Consider the following 25,395-nt stretch of genomic DNA (forward strand, 5'->3'; position numbering starts at 1 on the left):
TTATTGAAGAGTATTTGCATAATTCGTGTACATCCACAAAATAAAAGAGTAACAGGAATTACTGTGGGGTGGAGTTGTACAGGCAGACATGTATGTTTTCTAAGAGATATTAAGTTAAACAATGTACAGATGTGACTATGTTCTAATTATTATTTTTTTTAAATCAAAAATCTCTTTAAAGAGTAAGACACTGAATTTGAATTTCAATACTGGCAACACTATTGTATACATATGCGTTCATTTTAATATCTGATACTACTGAAATACCTAAATCCAGTTCCACAGGAGTTAGAATATACCGCAAATATCACTACTAAATTTCAATTTTAAACAAAAGGAATTGCTAACTTTTAAAAGGGTGAAATATATTTTTAATCGTGATACCAAAAATTACATTTTTCTAAGTAGAATTTTCTTAGGCCTTTCAATTCCGTTTTACATTATCTTGATGTCATTCTCCAAATTTCTCAAAGTCATCAACGCCAACCTCAACTAAACTATGTTTCTATGGCTGTCTGGGTCGGGGCATTTAACCTATCAGTCATAATCCAAGTGAGAAATAGGAGTACTTTTGAGACAGTCTCTGTGTCAAGAAGGAATCCTAGGTTTTAAGAATGTAAAAGAAAGTTTAATTCTATTGGCGGTAGGGTAACAGTCAATCTCCTTTATTCCTATTTTACCAAATGACCTCTGTTTGTTTTTCTTCAAAGTAAACCAAGATTTAAATAAAGTGGAAAAGTACAATTTGTAGCAAAGAAGGTGTAGCAATTAAAGAGAACATAGGAACGAAAGGGGCAAGTTGTGAGTACCACAATGTCTTTAACAGAAAAAAACAATCCCAGAAATATATTGATGTATATTTTGATCTCCAGCTTATCACTGGGTATAAAAGGCTCTAATACCTTTCCTGGTTCCAAAGTTTGGTCACAGAAACAGGAAACCCATTACTCCATGATATATTTTCAATTGCCTCCACTTTCACTTACCTTCGATACTCCAACACAACCAAATCCAAAATTGGCAATTAAGATTTTTATTAAAATGTGCCCACTGACCAAATTAGGCAATGCAACTAATTGTATAAAATAATTTACTGCATATTGTCCACAGGGTTTTTACACGTGAGGGACTTTTCTTGGGAGGGGGCAGGGATTTCACTATTTATGTTGTGATACATATTTGTTTGCACTATGAAAAACAGTATCTGGAGTATGAGAAAAGCATCTTCTAAAATCCACCTTATAGTCTCCATGTAATTACAAGTTACTAATAACTGTCTAATCACCAAATACAAAGATCATACTCTTTCCTTCTGTGTCCCTGGATCCCAAATAAACTAAACTGCCTAAACATAGCTCATCCTAACAAAGTTTTTACATAGTCATTTATTAGATAATAATTTAGATTTAAGTAATGATTTTTAGATCTTAAGTTCTTGTCTTTATATTGCTTTACTATAAATTTGCTTCTTTTAAAAGTATCCATGCACTAGATTAAATTGAATTAAAATAAGATTTGCACAATTGTCTTGAAAATATAGACTTTTGCCCCTGTAAAATGCTGACATGATGGATTTTGAAAATTTTCCTCTACTTGGTTTTCTGAATCAGTTCAGAGTTGTGTTTACAAGTAGATTTTATGTAGCAGTCACCTAAAAAGGCTCAAAAAAGGTTCATAAAAATTTTTATGAAAAATTTCTAAGAAAAATGTCTTAATTGGATGACTTTCAAAAGTCATTCATCAGAAGTCATACGTGCTCGAAAAGTAAGAAAAATTGGACAGCATCCTTAGGTTTTATCATTGCAGCAAAGACAGAGTCAGTTGACTGGCATGATTCTCCCAGCAAGTAGAACGTTTTACATTTTAACATTAATTTCCTAAATAAAAGACTTCAGACGAGCTTATCAGTGCATACAAACTTACATATTTTAAAAATCCACTTCTCATCTTTCTCGACAGACCACTTTTGACTTCAGATGTACTCGTCGTACTCAAAAGTAGTTTGTAAGTGGCGCCCATCAAAAATAATCCCCCAAGAGGCTCACCAAATCTTCCATACACAATCTAGAGCAAGTCTCTATCATAACAAATCCCCAAATAACAACGGTATCTAATCATACTGTGCATTAACTCTAATTTCAGAGATTACCGCTAAAAAAAAACAAAAACAAAACCCCCAAACCCAAAACCCACAACTTTGGCTTAACAACCCTGTAAGGGAGAAACTTTGCTAAACTTATACATCACAGTGTTTAAAAACAGAAGAACCATTTCCAAAGCTTTAATCACCGAAATGCACCTAGGTCATTTTGTGTTGAGTAATAAGAATTCATTCTGAAAAGAATTAATCCGTGTTATTGTTTACTCTAAATACTTTCATCTCAGACCTACAATGAGAGATTTAAAAGGAAAGACCGGAGGGAGCAAGACGTTTAAATCCATCCGCAGGGATTTCTTTTGAGCCTAGAGTTTAATGTTTCGCTAGGGTTTCCCCATAGAGAGTCCTACAGACGGTGGGTCCCAATCTGTTCCTAACTGGAAGACAGCTACCAAGGTGCCAGGAGGGACGGATACGCCGGGCGCACGAGAGGGGCCAGCACCCCGACCCCCACAGGTCTGGCAGGGCAGTGCGCTCGCGGTGGGAACGCGCGACCCAGCCTTCACCTTGGGAGGTGCAGAGGCGCACACCAGGGTCCCCGGAGAAGTTGTCTCCAGCGGGAAGCCTGTCAAACCACGGACGGGGTGGGGGCTTAGAACACACACACTTATTCTCCTGGTCCTCGGCGGGCACCGGGAAGCCCGCCGCGCGGGCTGAGCAGGGGCGGACACTGTCGCCCTGCCACTGACAGTTGACGCCGGCGGACACCCTGGAGGTCCCCGTCCGCCGAGGCCCGGCGGGGCGGCGCAGAGAGGCTGTACCTGGCAGGCACCCACGTACCTATCATGGTCACTGGGCAGGTGGAGACTGCTAGGCACGCAGGAGCCTCCGCGCACACCGGCACCCGCCTGTGCCTCCCACCAGTGTGGCTCCGGGGGTAAGTCTTCCGGCACTTGCCTCCCCTGTGCCCGGCCTTCGGAATGCGCACGCGCCGACGGCGCGCACCAGGGGCCTTCTGGGAGTCGTAGTTTTACCGCGTAGTTTCTCCTCACCCCGCCCCTCTCCCTCCGGCCGCCGGCCGCGGTCCGCCGCCGGCCTTCCGCCGCCATTCGGGATTCAGGCCCAGGAAACGTACGTCACGGGGGAACTGGGCCATTCGGCCTTAGTGTTGACGCGTCGCTTAGCAACCGGGAGGCTTACCTTTGGAAGCTTGTTGCAGCTTTTGCCGCGGTCCTTCGCTCTTCCTGCCCCTCCCCTCCCTTCAACTCCCTTCACCTAGGAGCTGCCAAACATCTGGATCAACCTGGGCGCTACGAGGGGTTGAATTTCTACCAGTATCGCGCCTTTTTACATTTTTTTTCCCCGAACTCCTTCTCACATCCGTAAAACCCACTGCTTCTTTTACTACACGTTTTATGAGAACAAGACATTTTCTAGGAAGATGGTGGCAGAAAAAGAGACCCTGAGCTTAAACAAATGCCCAGACAAGATGCCGAAGAGGACCAAGCTGCTGGCACAACAGCCGCTCCCGGTGCACCAGCCTCACTCCCTGGTTTCTGAGGGCTTCACAGTCAAAGCCATGATGAAAAACTCAGTCGTAAGTGATCTTCTTGCATTGAATGCACTCGCTCCGAATCAGGGGACACCAGATTATAGATGCTGGCCGGCCCTGTGATGGATTCTGAATCTCTGTCCTGGGTGGTCTTTGGCAAAAATGGCAATTACTCTGCGGAGGGTGCCCACCAGAGTGTGCAGGTCCAGGCTAGGTCGTCAGAAAGGATCTCGGGCAAGTGAGGTACTATACTCATTGATAAGCACCTGCCTAATAACTCATGGTTTCTAGACCATCCAAAATTACTATTTACACGGAAAAAAAAAAAAAAGACCCTCTTTCCCTATTTGATTCCTAATCTAGCCCCACTCCTCAGCAAAGGACCTTATAGAAGGCGAGTTCTTAGAAATCATAAAGTCTTGCAAAATGTGACATGTGCTGACGTGCACCCAGAAACATAAACTCATTAAATCATCTACAATAAGAAATCTCATCAATTCAACCTAAGAAGTTTTAGCATATCCATACATTTACTTTAACAACCCTCTTTCTTACAAAATAATTTCAGCCTGTTAGAGCACTGATAGGCAATTTAATATGAAGTCTATTTCCAGATAGACCTTTTAAATGATAAATTTAAACAATCCAAGCTTCAGTTCAAGTATTTCTATTACTACAATTCATATTTAATTTCTATAATTGCTATAGTAAAAATATTCTCAATACTATTAGGGGAAAGAAAGGGTTTAAAAATGCACACAAGTGAATTAGCTACATGCATGAAAGGTTTTAAAAAAACTTTCATACTTGTTAAGCAGCTTTAGATTTGGTATGCTAAGCCAGGTTTTACTACTGACAGACTAAGCAAGCCCCTGTCTAGGAATGAGATATTAATAATAAATGCAGCTTTCAAATTTGTATAATTTACACTCTGGGAGCATCTGACTTATTGTATAGCAGCTCACTGTGTTAAATGAATAGTGTTGTTTTCCAGTATCACATTATCTCTTTTATACAAATATTGGAAACCTAATACCTTATTCCTAAACTGCATCCTTAAAATACATGAACGAAACAGATTACCTCTAGATCCCTAGGTCAGATTGCCATATTAGTACACAAAATGATATTTAGCTTATTGGAATGTGTGTCACTTGATTTACAACAGGTAAAATTCATGAAAGTAGATTAAATCCCTGCTTGTTGTAACCTGCAATCTTTTTTACATGTTTTTCCCATGAATAGGTGGTCATGGGAGTCCAGATGATTCATTTATCAGCAATATAGAATACGATCACCATTCAAGCTAATTAATTGTTTTTTCTTCTACACAGTATTTGTAATAATAATCTTGGTCGTTTTTTCTTTTTTTTTTTTTTTTACATTTTAAAAAAAAAATTATTATTTTTTTTTTTTTTAATTTTTTTTTTTTTCAACATTTATTTATTTTTGGGACAGAGAGAGACAGAGCATGAATGGGGGAGGGGCAGAGAGAGAGGGAGACACAGAATCGGAAACAGGCTCCAGGCTCTGAGCCATCAGCCCAGAGCCCGACGCGGGGCTCGAACTCACGGACCGCGAGATCGTGACCTGGCTGAAGTCGGACGCTTAACCGACTGCGCCACCCAGGCGCCCCCAAAAAAAATTATTTTTGAGAGACAGAGAGAGACAGAGCATGAGCAAGGGAGGGTCAGAGAAAGAGAGAGACAGACAGAATCAGAAGCAGGCTCCAGGCTCTGAGCTGTCAGCACAGAGCCCGATGTGGGGCTCGAACCCAAGAACCATGAGATCATGACCTAAGCCAAAGTCTGACACTCAACCGACTGAGCCACCCGGGCGCCTCCGTCATTTTTTTCAATGTTATATTTTTTCACAGACACGTAAAAAATTGGTCATTTTCTCTTTTTTTCCTAAATTTTTATTTATAATCATGTTTATTTTTTAACATAGCCTTATACCTAAAGTCATAGTTCCTGGAAAATTAAGTATTTCAGTATTGCCCAATATAGTAAATATGCTTATAAAACTAAAATAGCAAAAAAAAATTGATTATGAAGAAGCCTTCTTTATAAACAACCTACATGAGTTAAATATCCTCTGATTTTGCATTTTTAGAGAAAATCTCTTAGTGTTATATCTGTATTTCCATTAAGAGCCTCAGAACAGGATGTGTCATTCTTTCTTTCACTTTATTTAGTGAGAAATCACAATTCATAAATGCAGATATTATCCACATATTCATTCATTCAAGCAAAAACTCCATCTCTTTTCCTTTTTTTTTTTTCTTTTTTTTTTTTTTGCTAAGCTAGGAACATTTGGGATCAGCAAAACAAAGTCCCTGTCCTTCGTCCTCCGAAGAAAACTACCACACAATAATAAAGGCTTGGTAAAAGAAAGATACCGTTTATACAAAATAACTTCAGGGGTATAGGAAGTGAAACTTTTCATTTTTATCTCCAATATTTACCTTTCACCATTTCTGTCTTCAGCAATGTGAACCTTTGGCATTAAAATGTCAGAATACCCCTCTCTCTTTCTTAAGGTTTATTTCTATTCAGAAAATAACATGCCAGTCTCCAGCTTCTCTTGATTACAACTGCTGTCCAAGTGTGGACACCTATATCGTTTTTCTGGCATTGAGACTTCCCTTCAATTGCCTCTTTCAGAAACTTCCTAATTAAATGAGTCACCATTCCAGTGCTCCTCCACAAAAGATGTATGCAACTGCGCCCCAAAGAGGTCTATGGAGATTCCCAGTGTTTCTTTGAGAATGTTCTAGTAGCATAAATATATACACTTGATCATAAACTGATTTGATCAGATGGGCTGTGCAAACAGAAATCCCTATCTGAACAGTCATATTCTCTCTCCCTCCCTCCCTCTCTCTCTCTCTCTCTCTCTATATATATATATATCAATAAAAAAATTATAAAATAATAATAAGCATAAATGGCTAGGTTTTTAAGACCCAATGTCAAGTAAGCTTCTTCCTTTACTTCCCTGAAATTATTATTGCATTCTGTTTGAAAACAAGCAATGACAAAATTCCTGAATTCAGAGACTAATATCAAATTCATCTTGTTATGTGTGCCTAAAAAGAGTGGTAGAAGATACAGAATTTGAAGATTTCATGTTCCATTTTCCCTGTAAAGGCCTTGTTTCATGGTATGTTGGAATCTATAGCCAGAAACCAGTAGTTCAGTGTTGCATTGGTTTAATCTCAAATGACAATAGATGCCTTCTGTGCTAATACACTTTATCATAAATGAAGTTAGGCTGTAGGCCCCAGTTATGATGATACAGATTGACTTCAGCTTAAGCTTTATACTGTAGATTTCCTTTTCAACAGGCATATGTTTTATGTTCAAAGCTTAGGGGAATGGGAGAAGTAATTCTTTTTTTTTTTTCAACGTTTATTTATTTTTGGGACAGAGAGAGACAGAGCATGAACGGGGGAGGGGCAGAGAGAGAGGGAGACACAGAATCAGAAACAAGCTCCAGGCTCTGAGCCATCAGCCCAGAGCCTGATGCGGGGCTCGAACACCCGGACCGCGAGATTGTGACCTGGCTGAAGTCGGACGCTTAACCGACTGCGCCACCCAGGCGCCCCGAGAAATATTTATTTAATGTTACATATGTAGAGACTTTTATACTTACCAATCATATATTCATTCAACACATAGTGGTAATGGTCAACATTTATACATTATATATTAAGGTATTGACTTGGCTGCTTTAACAGAGACCCAATAACAATAGTTTAACTAAAATGGAAGTTGTTTCTATTGCATAGAAAGGTCCAAGTTTGTTGGGCACTGCTTGTATATTGCTTTGTATCCTGTCGGATGATGTCCTCGGTCAAGGTGGGGTCACCACCATCAGGGTCAAATCCCTACCCTCAAAAAGAAAGAAAGAAGCAGCAGCAGCAAGCTCCCTTTTGGAGGCCTGGCCCAGGCACCACACCACACTTTCATTCACATCCACTGGCCAGAATTTGGTCATAGGCCTATACTTTCCCTTTCTACAAAAACCTATGAAAAACAGACCCTTGCAGGAACTCCCAGGCCCCCACACGTTCCATCAGGAAAAGGGCTAAGAAAGCTATATACCTACAAAAGGGCATAATGTCCAGCACCTACCTCAGGCATGGTGAGGGGGGTGGGGGAGCACCTGTAAGAAGAGGCAGGAAGAGATGGAGAGCAAGCAGCTTCATCAGAAATGTGTGTCCCAGAAGTTACACTTGTCACTTCTGCTCAAATTGGTTGCGAAAACTTACTTTTATGACCATATCCAGTTGTAAGAGAGGCTGGGAACTGTAGTCTCTGACTGGTAGCTCTGTGTCTAGCTGAAACTTGAGGCATTTTATTACTGTAATAAGGGGAAAAAGGAATAGTAGCAGTGAGCGTGGTAATTAGAAGTGTCCACCGCCTTAGGGTGCCTGGGTGGCTCAGTCAGTTCAGCGTCTGCCTCTTGATCTTGGCTCAGGTCATGATCTCATGGGTTCGAGATCTCATGATCTCGTGGGTTCGAGTCCTGTGTCAGTTCTCTCTCCCTCTCTTGGGATTCTCGCTCTCCCTCTCTCTGTCCCCCTCCCTCACCTGCTCTCTCTCTCTCTCTCTCTCTCTCTCTCTCTCTGTCTCTCAAAATAAACTTAAAAAAAAAGTATACACCACCAGTGGTAAATATGCTCTGTTGCTAGTGAAGAAAAGGAAATAAACAAGCAAAGTAATTGCAGGATATGTAAATACATGTCCATCCGTGGTAAGGCTTAGAAATATTTGCTCAGCACGGTGGAAGTACTAACAATGAGGGGACCTCATCACCTTTTGTCTGGGTTTTTACAATATTCATCCAAACTGGTCTCTAGATTCCATCCACCATTTGGTTGTTTGCCTCAAGCGTCCATCAGTATTATGACATTCATCTTCCCAGTAAAGTTCCCCTCTTATCGCTGCTCAGAGAAAACCACGGCACCTCCACCAGACCAGCAAGGTCTTCTGTGATGTAACCTACTCTAAGGTTTATTTTCATCTCCCTCTATTCTCATTTCCTTCCACCAAATTGAACACTAACCTTTCATTGCTGCAATTTCACTTGTACCCTCTGCTCAAATGCCCTCCTTCCTACATATCTGCGTGTGCGCACACACACACACGTTCCTTCACACATTATGTAACGAATATCTATTGATCGCCGTGCCAAATGCTGTTTAGGTGCTGGCAGTTGAGCAGTCTAGAAAAGGCAGAACCCATGCTGTCAAGGAACTTTTATTTTTGTGGCCAGCTAAAATGCCAACTGCTTCAAGAAGACTTCCTAATTCTCCCTCTTTGTCAACCAAGATGGAAAATTATCCTTTGCTCATTGTTTTCTACTGTGTATGATGGTTATTTTTGGCTCATGTTTTGTCTTCTGTAAATTTCCTTTGAGGGCAGAACCTATGGCTAACTAATTTTTTTCATCCTAACCAGTACCTAATAGTGTACTCACTAAGTATCTGATGAATGAAGGTAAGCAAGTCTACCCTTCTCGTCTCATCTTCTGCCTCTTTCTTATGGCCCTAATTATTATATGTCTTTTTCTTTTTAACCATCCTCCCCTGATTTAGGAACTCAGACGATCTCTTTAAAATTCAGCCAGATCATGGCATTTCTTATCTCAAACACTTCAACATCTCCTCATTCCTAGTGAAAGTTGAAGTTCTTCCTCTTTTGTAAGATCCTAAGTAATCTGGCACTGTTGCGCTTTTTAAAAATTCTTTTAATGCTTATTCATTTTTGAGACACACACACACACATATATGTATATATGTATATGTGTATGTATACATATACACATACACATATACATATATATATGTGGGGAGCCTGGGTGGCTCAGTCGATCTGACCTTAGCTCAAGTTATGATCTTGCAGTTTGTGGGTTTGAGTTCTGTGTCATGCTCTGTTTTGAGAGCTCAGAGCTCTGTCAATGGACACAAATTGTGTCCATATTTTGGCTATTGTAAATAACGCTGCAATGAACATATGGGTATCTATACCTCTTCAAATTATTTTTTTTAATTTTCTTTGGATAAATACCTAGAAGTGGAATTGCTGGGTCATATGGTAGTTCTAATGTCAATTTTTTTGAGAAATTTCCATATCGTTTTCCATAGTGGCTGCACCAACTTACATTCCTAGCAACACTTGTGAGGGTTTCCTTTTCTCCAGATCTTCCCTACACTTCTTATATTTTGTCTTTTCAATAAGAGCTGATCTCACAGGTGTTATGAAGTGATATATCATTCTGGTTTTGACTTGCATTACCCTGATGATTACATATTGAGCATAGAACATTGAACAGCTTTTAGTGCTCCTGGTGGCCATCTATATGTCTTCTTTGGAAATATGTCCATTCAAGTCCTCTGCCCATTTTCTAGTTGGGTTTTCTAATTGTTTTTGATATGAAGTTGCTCAAGTTCTTTATATATTTTGACTATTAGCCCTCCTTATTTCATATATTGTTTGCAAATATCTTCTCCTATTCATAGGTTGCCTTTTCATTTTATTGATGGTTTCCTTTGCTGTCCAAATGCTCCTTGGTTTAATGCAATTCCATTTGTTTATTTTAGCATTTGTTGCCTATACCTAAGAAGACTGGTCCAACAAATATAGGTAAAACCTATGTCAAAGAGCTTACTGCCTATGTTTTCTTTTAGTGGTTTTATGGCTTCAGGTCTCGCATTCAAGTCCTTAATCCATTTTGAATTTATTTTTGTATATGGTACAAGACAGTGGTCCAGTTTCATTCTTTTGCATGTACCTATCCAGTTTTCCCAGACCATTTATTGAAAAGACTACATCTTCTCCATTGTATCTCTTTGCCTTCTTTTTCATAGATTATTTGGCCATATGTGTGTCCATTTATTTCTGGGCTTTCCATTCTGTTCCATTGATTTATGTCTGTGTGTGTGTGTGTGTGTGTGTGTGTGTGTGTGTGTGTGTGTGTGTGTTGAGCCACTAGCATACTGTTTTGATTACTGTAGCTTTGGGTATTATTTTAAATCAGGGAGCATGATACCCCTTGCTTTGTTCTTTCTCACAATTACTTTGGCTATTTGTGACGTTTTGTGGTTTCATACAAATTTTTTGGATTCTTTTTTCTACTTTTGTGAAAAACGTCCATTGGTATTTTGATGAGGATTGCACTTATCCATAGATTGCTTTGGGTGCTGTGGGCATTTTAACAATATTGTTCCAATTTATGAATGTGGTATATCTTTCCATTTATTTGTGTCATCTTCAACTTTTTTTTTCATCAGTGTCTTATAGTTTTCAAAGAATATGTCTTTCACATTTTTGGTTAAGTTTATTCCTAGGTATTTTATTCTTTTTTTTTTTTAATGAAGTGCATACATAAGGGTTTTTTTTTTTTTTTAAGTTTATTCATTTTGAGAGAAAGAGTGAGTGTGGTGGGGGAGGGGGGGCAGAGAGAGAGGGAATGAGAGAGAATCCCAAGCAGGCTCTGTGCCAACAGCATGGAGCCCAGCGTGGGGCTTGAATCCACAAACCGTTTGGGCTTGAACCCAAAACCAAGAGTTGACAGCCCAACCGAGTGATCTACCTAAATGCCCTTAGGTATTTTATTCTTTTTGATGCAACTGTACATGGGACTGTTAATTTCTCTTTTTGATGGCTTATTCTTAGTGTATAAAAATATGACTGATTTCTGTTAATTTTGTATCTTGCAACTTTATTGAATTCATTTATTAGTTCTAATAGTTTTTTGGTGGAGTCTTTAGGATTTTCTATATATAGTATCATGTTATCTGTAATTTCATTTTCCTTATCATTTTTTTTCAACGTTTTTTATTTTATTTTTGGGACAGAGAGAGACAGAGCATGAACGGGGGAGGGGCAGAGAGAGAGGGAGACACAGAATCGGAAACAGGCTCCAGGCTCCGAGCCATCAGCCCAGAGCCCGAGGCGGGGCTCGAACTCACCGACCTCGAGATCGTGACCTGGCTGAAGTCGGACGCTTAACCGACTGCGCCACCCAGGCGCCCCTCATTTTCCTTATCAATTTGGATGTCTTTTATTTCTTTCTTTTGCCTAATTCCTCTGTCTAGGACTTCCAATATTAAAAATGGTGAAAAAAAAAGTCGACATCTTTGTCTTGTTTGTGATGTTATAGGAAAAGCTTTCAGCCTTCCACCATTGAATATGATGTTAGCTGTAGGTTTGTCATATATATGCCTTCTAATTATGTTGGGGTACATTCCTTCTTTTCTTACTTTGTTGAGAGTTTTTTTTATCATAGGTGGATGTTGAATTTTGTCAAATTTTTTTTCTGAATCTATTGAGATGATGACATGATTTTTGTTCTTAGTTTTGTTAATGTGGTTTCTCAGGGTGATTAATTTGTGGATGTTAAATCATCCATGCACTGCTGGAATAAATCCCACTTGACTGTGGTATATGATCCTTTTAACACATTGTTGCATTCAGTTTGCTAATATTTTGTTGAGGATTTTTGCATCTATATTCACCAGGGATATATTAGCCTAAAATTGTCTTTCTTTTTGTGGTGTCTTTCTCTGGTTTTGGTGTCAGAGTTATGCTGGTTTTGTAAAAATGAGTTTGGAAGTATTCCTTTCTCCTTAAATTTTTTAAGTTTTATTTATCTTTTTGAGAGAGAGAGAACATGTGCATGAGCAGGAGAGAGTCAGAGAGAGGAGGAGAGAGACAATCCCAAGCAGCCCCACAGTGTCAGTGTAGAGCCCGATGAGCAGCTTGAAGTCACAAACTGTGAGATCATGACCTGAGCTGAAATCAGAAGTCAGGCACTTGAAGCTGTCTGGTCCTGGACATACATACATACATACATACATTTATTTATTTATTTATTTATTTATTTATTTATTTATTTATGAGAGATTTTGAATTAGTCAATTGTATTACTTGCAGTCTATCAATATTTTCTAAAATGTTTTTCAATGTTTATTTAATTTTGAGAGAGACAGAGACAGAGGGCAAACTGGGGAGGGGCAAAGAGAGAAGGAGACACAGAATCTGAAGCAGCTCCAGGCTCTGAGCTGTCAGCACAGAACTCTTTGTGGGGCTAGAAACTACGAACCGTGAGATCATGAGCTGAGCTGAAGTCAGATGCTTATCCAACTGAGCCACTCAGGTGCCCCAGTCTATTAATATTTTCTATTTCTTTGTGATTCAGTCTTGGAAGATAGTGTGTTTCTAGAAATTTATCTACTTCTTCTAGATTTTCCAGTTTGTTGATATAATTCCAATTTGTTTTGATCCCTTTGTGTTTCATGGTGTCGATGGTAACTTCTCTTTCATTCGTGATTTTATTTGGGTCCTCTTTTTTTATTGATGAGTCTGGCTAGAGGTTTATTAATTTTGTTTATCTTTTCAAAGAACCAGCTGTTAGTTTCATTGATCTTTTTTCTATTGTCCTTTCAGTGTCTACTTCATTCATTTCCACTCTGATCTTTATTATTTCCTTTCTTCTACTAACTTCTGGCTTTGTCCTTTTTCTGTTTCCTTCAGGTGTAAAAGTTAGGTTGTTATTTTTCTTGTTTTCTTGAACTAGTTCTGTGTTGCTATGAACTTCCCTCTTAGAACTGTTTTCACTGCATCTCCTAGATGTTAGAAAATTGTGTTTCCATTTCCATTTGTCTCAGGGTATTTTGTGATGTTATCTTTGATTTCTTCATTAACCTATTGGTTGCATAACAACATAGTGGTTAGCCTCATGTGTTGGTGAGTGAGTGTGTGTGCGCGTTTTCCAGTTTTCTTCTTGTAATTGATTTCTAGTTTCATACCATCGTGTTCAGAAAAGATGCTTGATATAATTTCAGTCTTCTTAAATTTAGTGAGGCCTGCATTGTGGCCTAACATGCAATCTGTTCTGGAGACTGTTCCATGAACACTTGAAAAGAATGTGTGAGGGGTGCCTGGGTGGCTCTGTGGGTTGAATGTCCGACTTTGGCTTAGGTCATGATCTCGCAGTCTGTGGGTTCGAGCCCCGCATCGGGCCCTGTGCTGACAGCTCGGAGCCTAGAACCTGCTTCTGATTCTGTCTCCCTCTCTCTCTGCCCCTCCCCTGCTCATACTCTGTTTCTCTCACTCTCAAAAATGAATAAATGTTAAAAAAAAAAAAGAATATGTGAAACCTCTGGAACCCATTCATGATACATATTAGAAATGGATGGAAACATCTAATGTCATAGTTCTCAGGTTGCAAATTGAAATCACCAGCGGAACTTAAAAAAAATACTGATTCCTCAGCCTCACCCTCCAAGATTCTGATTTAATTTTTCTTATTCTTCTGGGGTTGATTTAATTAGTCTTTAATAATGGTTCAGAACATTTGGGAGGATACTATTAAGGAAAGATCTCAAAAAACTATTTTCCATATAACTTTTTTTTGAAGATGTTTACTAAGCAATATTCTATTTCCCACTGATTGTATTATTCTTGTTGGTTGGTTTGTTTGTAATTATACATAATATCCAGATATTTTAGAGAAATTTTTAGCCAGTGTAACACAATTTTAAGTATTTTAATTTGGTAATATGTTTAGAAACTGTTGATATTGATCTCTCCCATTAATTCATCCAGAATGTTGATTTTAATTTTTGTCTTTATACCAGTTTACTCTTCCAGAGGACATTTTAATACATGCAAACTGAGTATAGAAAATAATCAAATAGGTATGTTGGGGCACCTGGGTGGCTCAGTCGGTTAAGCATCTGATTCTTTGTTTCAGCTCAGGTCATGGCCTCATGGTTAGTGGGGTCAAGCCCAATATCTGGCTCTGTGTTGACAGCCCAGAGCCTGCTTGGATTCTCTCTCTCCCTCTCTTCCTGCCCCTCCTCTGCTTGCTCTCCTTCATAAATAAACGTTCTAAAAATAAATAAAATAGGCATATATTTATCTAGATTTAATAAATAATGGTGTTTTGTTATAACATCGTATTCTTTTAAATAAATTTCTGATCTTATAGAAAAATAAACAAATCCTTACTAGAAGAGCTACCTCCTCCTTCCTTTTCCATCCTTCTATTCTTCCGTTCCCAGAAGTAACTGGGATCCTATAGTTTATATATATCATTCCCAAATAATGTAGTGCATATACATGCATCATACATTTTATGGCAATGTGTATGTGTATATATATAATTAAAATTTAGGTATTGTTCTTCAGGTTACCTTTATACCTGGGCTAGTCTGTTACAGGGCATGTTTCTCCACTGCCTTTTAGCTCATATTCAATTCACAAATGGGGGAATGATATCAGTGTAAGTAGGAGGTTCATACGTTTTTGCCCCATGTTGTTAAAATTTTATGCCACCAAGTAAGAGCAGCTGAGTGAAAAGTATACTAGCACAACCGAACACAGCATATCAACAGAGTAATTCAAAGTGATGCAGAAAGTATCATTCCTCCTGTTCCCCTTGCATACTTGCTCTTAAAAGTGTTGGAGTGTTACCCTACTTTGTAAATCTTTACAACATCTCCTGTCATCATTTTCTTTAAAAGAACAGCAGTATATTTGCTGCAGTATTTCACTTCCAAAGGTTAAGAATTAACTGTGCTGATAACTTTTTATTAGAATGATTATTAAGTGCTCTGGTTACAAAATTGCATAGGTTTTTATGGGCTTTTAAACATTATTTTTCCCATACACCTTGTTATTTTTAATGAGTGATTTTGCAGAACAGGTAGATTTTCAGGAATGCATGTCCTGTGATAGCAGGAACACTTGGAGGAAATTTGCTTACCTGCTGTATCATATTCCCATTGCATGAATGAGCCAGTGTGTTTATTCATTCTCTTACTGAGGGACTGTTAGGTTTCTACATTTCAATACTGCATCATTCTGTAGAGTTTATTATGCACCTGTGCCAAAGTTCACCTGAGGTGGATTGCTGAATAATGAGGTGTAGCTTCAACTTTAGTAGAGTTTGTCAAATTTCTTTCCAGAGTAATATGTGCATATTTATACTGTCAGCAGCAGCTAATGAGAACTCTTGTTTCCTAAATCCTAATCATCATCGGTGGTATCAGACAAAATTGTACTAATCCTCAGGGTATGAAATGATACCTTGTTTTAATTTTGCATTTCTCTTATAGTCATATGAGGTTTTTTTTCCATAGTTTTTTAATCAGATAAGTTTCTTCCTCTGTGCTATGCTTATTACTAGTGTTTGCCCATTTTTTCTATTGGGTTGTCCTTTTCTTATTGTTGCGTAGGTATTCTTTATAGTTGTATACTCTGGATATGCATATTTTCTGGATATGAACTCAAGATATTTTCTAGTTTGTGACTTGTCTTCATAGGTTTTTTTCCTTTGATGTATAGAAATTTTAAATTTAATTTTAAGCAATTATAGTTATCTTTTTTATGTTATCTCTTTAGTTATCTCTTTTTGTGATTTGTGTATTTCCTGATTAGTTTCAGAAATGTTTTTTTCACCCTGATATGTTAAGTTTTCTTGAACATGTTTTCTTCTTATGATGTTCCACAGATTATTAATTATTCAGTCACTAATTCATTTTTTAAGATGAGAGTTAAGGCTTTAATTTGGTCTGTTCCAAATGGAGAGCCATCCATTCAATCCCGTTTATAGATAGTAACTGTGGACTCTCTATTCCTTCTTATTGGTCAATTTATCTATCTCTGAGCCAGTATCATACTGTCTTAATTGTTGTAGCTTTAAAAATCTTGATATTTGCGGGGCGCCTGGGTGGCTCAGTCGGTTGAGCGTCCGACTTCGGCTCAGGTCACGATCTCGCGGTCTGCACGTTCGAGCCCCGCATCGGGCTCTGGGCTGATGGCTCAGAGCCTGGAGCCTGCTTCCGATTCTGTGTTTCCCTCTCTCTCTGCCCCTTCCCCGTTCATGCTGTGTCTCTCTCCGTCTCAAAAATAAATAAACGTTTAAAAAAAAAAAATCTTGATATTTGGTAAGGTGAGTTTCACCAATTTGTTATCATCCTCTTTGACATTCTTGGTCTCTTACCATCTATAGGGATTTTAGGATAAGTTGTCAAGTTTCATGAAAATCTTTTTGGGATTTTGCCTAGAACTATATTGAAAGCATAAGATAACTGGAGGACAATAGCAATATATCCTTAATTTACTAAGGGTTTTTCTTTTATATAATTGTTGAAATTTATCGAAGATAGTTTCTGTATCTTTGAAATGATCATAAGGGTTTTTATAACTATTTTAATGTTAATTTATGCATAGATGATATTGTAATATTACATCATCCTTACATTCTTGCATGTGATTTAATCATGATGTGTTTAGCTTTTAAAAATGAATATTAGTCATTGGTATCTCTTTTGCTTATCAGGGAGCAAGGTTTTTCCCAGTGACCCACCACAATCCTGTATCTTATCACCCCAAACTAGGCATTAATGTTAAGGTGGCATCTTAGGTCTGGCTGCTGTGATAAAATACCACAGACTGGGTGGCTTAAACAACACAATTTATTTCTCCTAGTTCTGGAGGCTTGGAAGTCCAAGATCAAGGTGCTGGCCAATTCAGTTCCCGGGGAGGGCTTCCTTCCTGGTTGCAGATAGTGTGACTCATGGCTGTGTCCTCATGTCCTTTCCTTACTCAGTGCAAGGACATAGAGACTCTTACTTTTCATTGAAAACTGCTAATTCCATGGTGCTTGGGTGGCTCAGTTGGTTGAGTGTCCAACTTCAGCTCAGGTCATGATCTCTCAGTTCATGAGTTCGAGCCCCCCATGGGGCTCTGTGCTGACAGCTTAGGGCCTGGAGCCTGCATCAGATTCTGTGTCTCCCTCTCTCTCTGCCCCTCCCCCACTTGTGCGCTCTTTGTCTCTCTCTCTCAAAAATAAACATTAAAAAAAATCTTTAGGGGTGCCCGGGTGGCTCAGTCGGTTAAGTGTCTGACTTCAGCTCAGGCCATGATCTTACTACTTGCGTGGGTTTGAGCCCGGTGTCGGGCTCTGTGCTGACAGCTCAGAGCCTGTAGCCTGTTTCCGATTCTGTGTCTCCCTCTCTCTCTGCCCCTCTCCTTTTCACACTCTGTCTCTTTCTCTCAAAAATAAATGAACTTAATTTTTTTTTTACATTTTTTTAAACTGCTAATTCCATCCCATAGGCCCTACCTACCCTCATGATCTCATCTACCCTAATTACGTCCCAAAGGCCTGATCTCCAAAAACTATCACCTTGGGGTTAGGGCTTCAACATGTATATTTTGAGGGACACAGATATTCAGATCATAACAAGTGGGGAGGTGGTATTGCTGAGTTTGGCTCATCTTTTGGGACTGAAGAAGGGACCCATCTTCCTGCAATTCTTTGCTGCTAGAACAAAATGGTGTTTCTATAAACTAAAAGAAAACTAGAATTTTCCTTTAGGAAGAAAACTAAATATGTGTACCACACTTGCATTCTACAAAAAATAATTAGATTTAATGCCTTTCTTTTAACAATATGTTTCTGAACAATTATTTCAATTACAAAAGGGAAAAATTCTTATGTAGAGTTTTAAGAAAATACTTATAAAAGGAAAAGGAAAATAAATATAAAATCCCTTTCACTAGAGTTAATCGCTCTTGAATTATTCTTAAAAAGTATGTCGAGGGGCGCCTGGGTAGGCTCAGTAGGTTGAGCGTCTGACTTCAGCTTAGGTCATGGTCTCATGGCTCATGGGCTCGAGCCCCGTGTCGGGCTCTGTGCTGACAGCTCAGAGCCTGGAGCCTGCTTCAGATTCTGTGTTTCCCTCTCTCTCTGCCCCTAACCCACTTGCATTCTGTCTCTGTCTCTCTCAAAAATAAACATTAAAAAAAAAAAAGCATGTCAACATCCTTTTTGTGTAAAGTTGGAGTCATATCATACATACATTGTTAATGTGTTTTAAATATTAATTAAATTAATTAATATATATCAATATATTAATTGATACCAACATAACATGATAATTAATATATATTGATTAATATATTATTATATATTAATATATATTATATATGTTATGTATAATATCTTATATATGTTATATAAAATATATATTGATATATAATATATATTAGTTAATATAATATACCATTTATTTTCATTGCTACTTTATTAATTGTTTTGCTTTGATTTACTTATGATTTGTTTGGCTTTTTGTTTCTGTCTTCATATACTATCTCCTAAATTTATATATGAATTCTTCTGGTTTTGATAATAGGCTTATTTCTCCTCTTACATACTATCTTTTCTCCTATTCCCCCTTATTATTTTTTTTTTACTGAGGTTTTGTTGGAATAATTGACTTTCTTTTTAATAAATGTCTTTCGTTTTAATACCCTTATTTTTATTTATTCATTTTATTTTTTAATGTTTATGTTCTTAGTTTTGAGACAGAGACAGAGCATGAGTGGGGGAGGGGCAGAGAGAGAGGGAGACACAGAATCTGAAGCAGGCTGCAGGCTCTTATCTGTCAGCACAGAGCCCAACGTGGGGCTTGAACTCACGGACCATGTGATCATGACCCGAGCCGAAGTTGGATGCCCAACCGACTGAGCCACCCAGGTGCCCCAATACCTTAATTTTTAATAAACATTATTGTTCTTATTATTAAAAGGTATGTAATTGTATTTTGTTTTTACTTTCATATGATTGTTATTTCTAAAGAATTCCTTTTTTTCCCCATTGGTAGGGGCTTTATGATCATGTTTTGATAATGATTTTTTTTATTAGTAAGTTTGTTGCTTGATGGCTATGTAATTTGGTTTCTATAGTTTTAGTTGCTTAGAATTTATTAAAATTATCTTTTTGGTCTAGAGTAGGATCATTTTCTAGAAATGTTCTTTGAAAATTTGAAAATAGCCTTTTTTTTTTTTTTTTTTGTCCATAGCTATTCTGGATTGTTAATTGCAGATAACTTATTTTAGTTGCAAATTATTACAGAAACCATCTGTGTAAAGATATTTTTTACTATTTAATAATCATGAATAATAGTGATTAACTCTCTCTTAAGAAAATCTGGAGTGGGCAGATAAGGTTTGGCATTTCCTCTAGTCTTTTTTCTATATCCATATTTAATAGTCCATAAAACAGTAATTTCTCCTAGTTTATCTAAATGGAAGATTTAAAAACACAACTCTTTGGGGCACCTGGGTGGCTCAGCCGGTTGAGCATCTGACTTTGGCTCAGGTCATAATCTCACGGCTTGTGAATTCAAGCCCCGTGTCAGGCTCTGTGTTGACAGCTCAGAGCCTGGAGTCTGCTTCAGATTCTGTGTTCCTCTCTCTATCTGCCCCTCCCTCACTCATGCTCTGTCTGTCTGTCTGTCTCTCTCTCTCTCTCTCTCTCTCTAAAGAATAAATAAAACATTTTAAAAAATAAAGTAAAATAAAAACACAACTAATTGCTAAAAATCTACTTATTAAATATTCATGGCTCTTGTGATTTTTATAAGTAAGGAGAAAAATGCAAAAGAATACAAGTTACAAACAAGAACTACAAAACAGTGGGAAGATTACATCGTGATGTAGTCTTTTTCTTCTCTTTAACCTTATCAGGGGACTTATCAAATTCCTGTTTTAGGAGTTCTGAAAATGGCCTAATGATAGCTAATAATCTTTACTCAAACTTACTTATAGGACCCAGAATTCTAGAACCTGTCTGTGGTAGTTCAATTATTTTATTTTCTAGAAAAAAACATTTATATTTTCAATGCTTATATTTCATATTCCATGCCCTTAAAATGAAATTTTTGAAAGAGAATTCAGGAATACCTATTGATTTTGCTTCTGTTTATTAAGAACTGACTTAAAGGGGCACCTGGGTGGCTCAGTTGGTTAAGCACCCAACTTTGGCTCAGTTCATGATCTCAGGGTTTGTGAGTGTGAGCCCTTTGTCGGGCTCTGTGCTGACCATGTGGAGCCTGCTCGGGATTCTCTTGCTCTCCCTCTCTGCCCCTTCCACACAATTTCTTGCTCTCTTGCAGTCTCTCTCTCTTACAAAAAATTCATCTGCTGCCACTTTGGGGGGTTGTGCAGACACATCATTGATCAGACAGTGATCTAGTCTTGGTGAGAAGCACGCCAAGGTATAATACATAGAGTGACCACTGATTTTGTAAGAGCTAAAAAATAAGGCAAGAGGAGTTTAGATTTAATATTTAGCACCCAAAAATTGAAACTCTAAAGCATCTGTAAGTTAATTCTGTTCGTCTGTGGTAGAGAAGAAGTGTTATGTTCACAGAGAGATTATTTTTAAGATTCCCATATACATGTAAGAGTCATAGACTAAAAAAAATTAAGGTATCATTATCTATGAATTGTATTACTTACTAAAGTCACTGCCATTTAGGAAAAAGCATGTGAATTTATTACGTTATAAAGGGTAATTGTGCTGTATCAATAATAATTTATACTTTGGAATTATCCTCCAAAACCAATCCAAGTTAAAGTCATCAATGTAGCATAGGTTAGAGAAAGTAAGACTAGAAAAAATATAAAAAATTCCAAATAAAATAATGAGTAAAAGATAAAGCATGGGTAACTACCTTCTTTTTCTGGGTTTTACTTAGATAAGAATCCATGGAGAAATATATTTCACAGATTATCTATCCTAAATTAAAGTAGCTATGAATAAAACTCCCTGAGACAAACAGTAAATCCTTTACCAAATCTACTGTGCTTTGTATTAAAAAAAGTTATTTTACATGATAAAACTATAACTTTATTTCAAGATGAAGCAGATGACATACTTAAATGCTTTCACATGACCATAAAAAAGTTTTGATTTAAAGAATTATATTTAAATATGTTTTAGAATTTATATAATGATTATTGAAACAACAATTGTATGAAATAAATACTAGTAATTTTAAGTAGTAATGAGGCATGCCTTTGTGTATGCTTTATGTTCCTATGAAATTTCATGAATAAATGATACATTTTATTTACTCATGAATACACTAGATTATACACACATTCATGGTGATTTACATAATCAAAATTATCTTCTGTCACTATTAGGAGTAAATAATGAAAATATTTTACAAGTTCATCAAATATAGCTTTTGTAATATAAAGTGTGAAGTATAAATGGCCAATGTCATATAATTCTTTGTCCCTGTGCCCCTCAACTCTGCACAGTGTTCTAGACATTGGAGATGCTCAGTTGTATTTCTTGATTGTTTAACTCTGACTTATTTTTAAAAGTAATTCATTCAACCATGAGTGTGCATCTACACCCGTTATACATTTCTTTCAATTCATCACATCGAGAAAAGTATAGGTGATTGATTAAGAACTTCCTTAGGGAATGGAAGATCCTTCTGTATATCACATTTGTCCTTCTATTTATGTAAGTCAAAGATAATTGGATTGATTTAAAACTTGTGAACTTTTGATACTAGGATAAGAACCGTACGAACCGTGTTTTAGATTAGGAGGATCTCAAAGAGTGAATCACCACCAGTGTATGGGGCCTATTGGATAAGACTGAAATACTTCCAATGACTTACATAGTACAAACACCAGGTTTATCCAGAGCTAATGCTGGCAAACACAAAATCAACCAGACTGAGCCGGGTAAGGCTTGAGGTAAGAGACCTGAGACACAGTAGAGGCAAACACTTGCATCTAAACCTATGGTCCCAAAGTGAACCGAGTTCCAGTCAAAAAGATTGGTAACAAGAGGCAGGGGCTTGGAGGGACATAGAAGGCTGATCGTTAGCCAAAAAGATATTTAAAACCCCTTAGTCTCCTCTTAGGAGAAGCACAGGCTAATATCACCCTCTGGGAAGGGTGGGGAGCATTCTGGAGAGAGGATGTTAAATAGCCTAATAAATTATTATCTACTGCCAGGCTTCTGTTGACAAGTTGGACTTGTTTTAACTGACTGTTCTGTAAAATAATTAGTTCAACTTGTTAACGTTACTCTATTTTGTAATAGATCCCACCTGTGTCCCTGTTCAGTCACCCACAAATAAGTGATATTTGTCTTTAAAGAAAATGGATTAGAGCAAAGCAGCTGTAATTTATTAAAATATTGGAAAATGAACTCAGAACGTATATGCAGTTTATCATGGAAGAGCCGTATCACCTCCTTTCTACTGTCTATGGCTTTTCAAAGTGTCAGTGTGATAAGTGCACAGGTTAATAGATGAAGTTGTAGAGACTGGCTTATCAGGCTTATCAGAATCCATCCTGTGCCTGTTCCCCACCCCCTAAACCCACATTCTTTCAGTTGTACCACTTGTAACTATTTCTTATTTTAAATCTGTAAATCATATGCTTCTCTTACTATTTTTTTTAATGAGCTTCACTGAGGTACCAACAGTAAACTACCTATATTAAAGTATAGAACTGGATAAGTTTCGACATACACATACAGCTGTAAAGCCATCACAACAATCAAAATAATGAACATATGCTATGTTTCCACATTTCTTTGTGCCTCTTTGTAATGCCTCTCACACTTCTTCCCTTCTCTCTAGTCAACCAGTGACCTGCTTTCCATCACTACAGATGAGTTTGCATTTTCTAGATTTTTGTATAAATGGAATTACACAGACCGTATTCCATTTTTTCCTGTTTTCTTTCACTCCGCATAATTATTTTCAGGTACATCCCTGTTGTTGCTTCTGTCGATACTTCATTCCTTTTTTATTGCTAGAAATAATCTACTTGTATGAATGTAGCATGTGTGTTTGACCATTCACTGTTGGTGGACATTTATAAAGGTTGTTTCCAGTTTGTGGCTGTTAAAAACAGCTGCTATGAACATTGGTATACAAGTCTGGGTATGGATTTTAAGTTTATCTCTCTTGGTTAAATACCTACGAGATGGGCTGGTTGCAACAACTGGGAAGAGGCTGAGAGAATTAAAGCCCCATCATGTCAGCTCTACCCCCAGCTGGTTGGAAGTTATTAATGGCAATGACAAGTTCATCCTTGTCATCTCTGATATATTCAAAAGATCTCAGAATATGTATAAGCCTGTTTGTTACATGTGGGTTGATCTCGTGTGCCTATAATACATTAGAATAAAAGAAAAAAAATCATTGTTCTCATTTTAATAAGTATAAACTATCACTGTCTACAGCACCATTACTGTAATCTGAAAACATCCATCATTGATTTTATATGGTATTAAATATATAGTTATTATATGAGCGTAATTGAAGTATTACTGATTAGATTATGAAAACAGCATAGTTTTCTCCATTAAATATATTTATGTCTGCATTCATTTTTTCCATTGTAGGCTACACACCATATATTAATGTTTAGAATTTCTTATTAAAAACTGTGCTAGTTAGTACTTTAATATTTTGCTTCATTTGTTGAGATTTATTTGTTTCTTGTCCATAAAACTTGCTTTTATGTTGCCTTCATTTATTTTCTTTCAGAGGTATCTTAGGAATCCTTCACATTTTATAAGGAACCATAAATTTATTTCAGCCTAGGGCCAGGAGCTAGCTTTCATGTTGACCCAAATGCATATATGCAATTTAGTCTGTGAATTTTGAAAATTTGAGCAATAGTACATTAAACTAGAATAATGAACCAATAAAAATTTTTATAGCATTTAGAAAAATTATTTCTCTGACATTCGCACTATCACTTTACTCGTTAAAATTATTCTGGTATCATAAGGTAGACTGTGTATGTATTCCCAGGGCTTAAAAAAAAAAAATCAACAGATCTTTACTGGTGATCAAATGAGTTGACCTGAGTACATGATAATGCAGTCTTGTTTTTGGAAAGCTAGTCTGGCCATTTGTAACTAGATTATCTGTCTTCAAAAAATGGAGTAAAAGTTTTGGAAAATCTTTCATATGGTGTCTGTAATGCTCCTCATATGTTAAATGCTATAGATGGTTGTCAATTGACATTGTTATCTTCGTATAGTCCTTGCCAGTGTATACCATTGGGTTTAAACTTGCAAAGCCTCAAATGCATCATCAGCAGATGGAAAAAGTACAACTTCAAAAGGTCTTCGTGGAGATTAAATGAAATATTACAGTGACTCAGAGGCACATGTTCAGCAACATGGAAGTCAAGTGTAGTAAGTGCTCATGAGGCAGTGGTTTTATATTTTTCACAAATCTGCTAACATGTAATTGGTCTGTCCTATAAACCAGACCTTTAAGGGTTTTATAGGATTCTAATCTCTTTGATGCGTCAGCCCCTTGCCGTAGTGAGTTATGTGCTCAGGAAGGCACATTAATGCTTACGACTCACTAAGGCACTGTTTCCCTTTTGCCTAATCACTTCATTGGCCTTTACCTTGTTTTACAAATGTACTTAATTCAATAAGGAAAAATGCTTCTCCTGAAGTTTTTAGACTGGTGAAATGTGTTTTCAAGCCAAACACTTCATGTTATTTAGGGTGATACGTATGATTCAAGCAATTTTTTAAATGATTTTTTTTTTATTTTTGAAGGAAGCACTTTAAAATAGTGTTACATCTAACCATGTAGGTATTTCTGTTTTCCATGACACTTAATGAGAATGATACTTATGTTTTAAGTAAATAATAAACATCTGAGAAGGAAAATTTCATGTCTAAGTATTTTAGATTGCATTTTGGCAACTAAATGCATTAATCTGAACACGTAGAGATTATGGAGATAGTTCATGTTCCCATTAGTCATTTAGACACTGAGGTATAAATGTCACTTGTTTCTTCAATTCAGTTCAGCTGCTATAATTAAATGATATTATTTATTCATCCAGCAGCAATCCTGAAATCT

The 25,395-nt window shown here is 37.3% G+C and overlaps 2 protein-coding genes across 5 annotated transcripts in view; one reads left to right on the forward strand and one right to left on the reverse strand.

Moving 5' to 3' along the window:
- PRKN (parkin RBR E3 ubiquitin protein ligase) overlaps positions 1-3,159 on the reverse strand; it is a 1,353,288-nt gene extending 1,350,129 nt beyond the window's left edge. For 2 of the 3 annotated variants that reach the window (XM_047860009.1, XM_047860008.1), the window contains exon 1: positions 2,939-3,158. In XM_047860009.1, coding sequence (XP_047715965.1) covers positions 2,939-2,945 — 7 coding nt within the window. In that variant the 5' untranslated portion in view covers positions 2,946-3,158. Of the gene's footprint in view, positions 1-2,938 lie in introns of all 3 variants that reach the window. The other variant, XM_047860010.1, reaches the window with a different exon arrangement.
- An 18-nt stretch (positions 3,160-3,177) lies between these two features.
- PACRG (parkin coregulated) overlaps positions 3,178-25,395 on the forward strand; it is a 505,579-nt gene continuing 483,361 nt past the window's right edge. For both annotated transcript variants that reach the window (XM_047860011.1, XM_047860012.1), the window contains exon 1: positions 3,178-3,695. In XM_047860011.1, coding sequence (XP_047715967.1) covers positions 3,540-3,695 — 156 coding nt within the window. In that variant the 5' untranslated portion in view covers positions 3,178-3,539. The remainder of the gene's footprint in view (positions 3,696-25,395) is intronic.

Source organism: Prionailurus viverrinus, chromosome B2, assembly GCF_022837055.1.
Source record: "Prionailurus viverrinus isolate Anna chromosome B2, UM_Priviv_1.0, whole genome shotgun sequence".
NCBI lineage: Eukaryota > Metazoa > Chordata > Mammalia > Carnivora > Felidae > Prionailurus > Prionailurus viverrinus.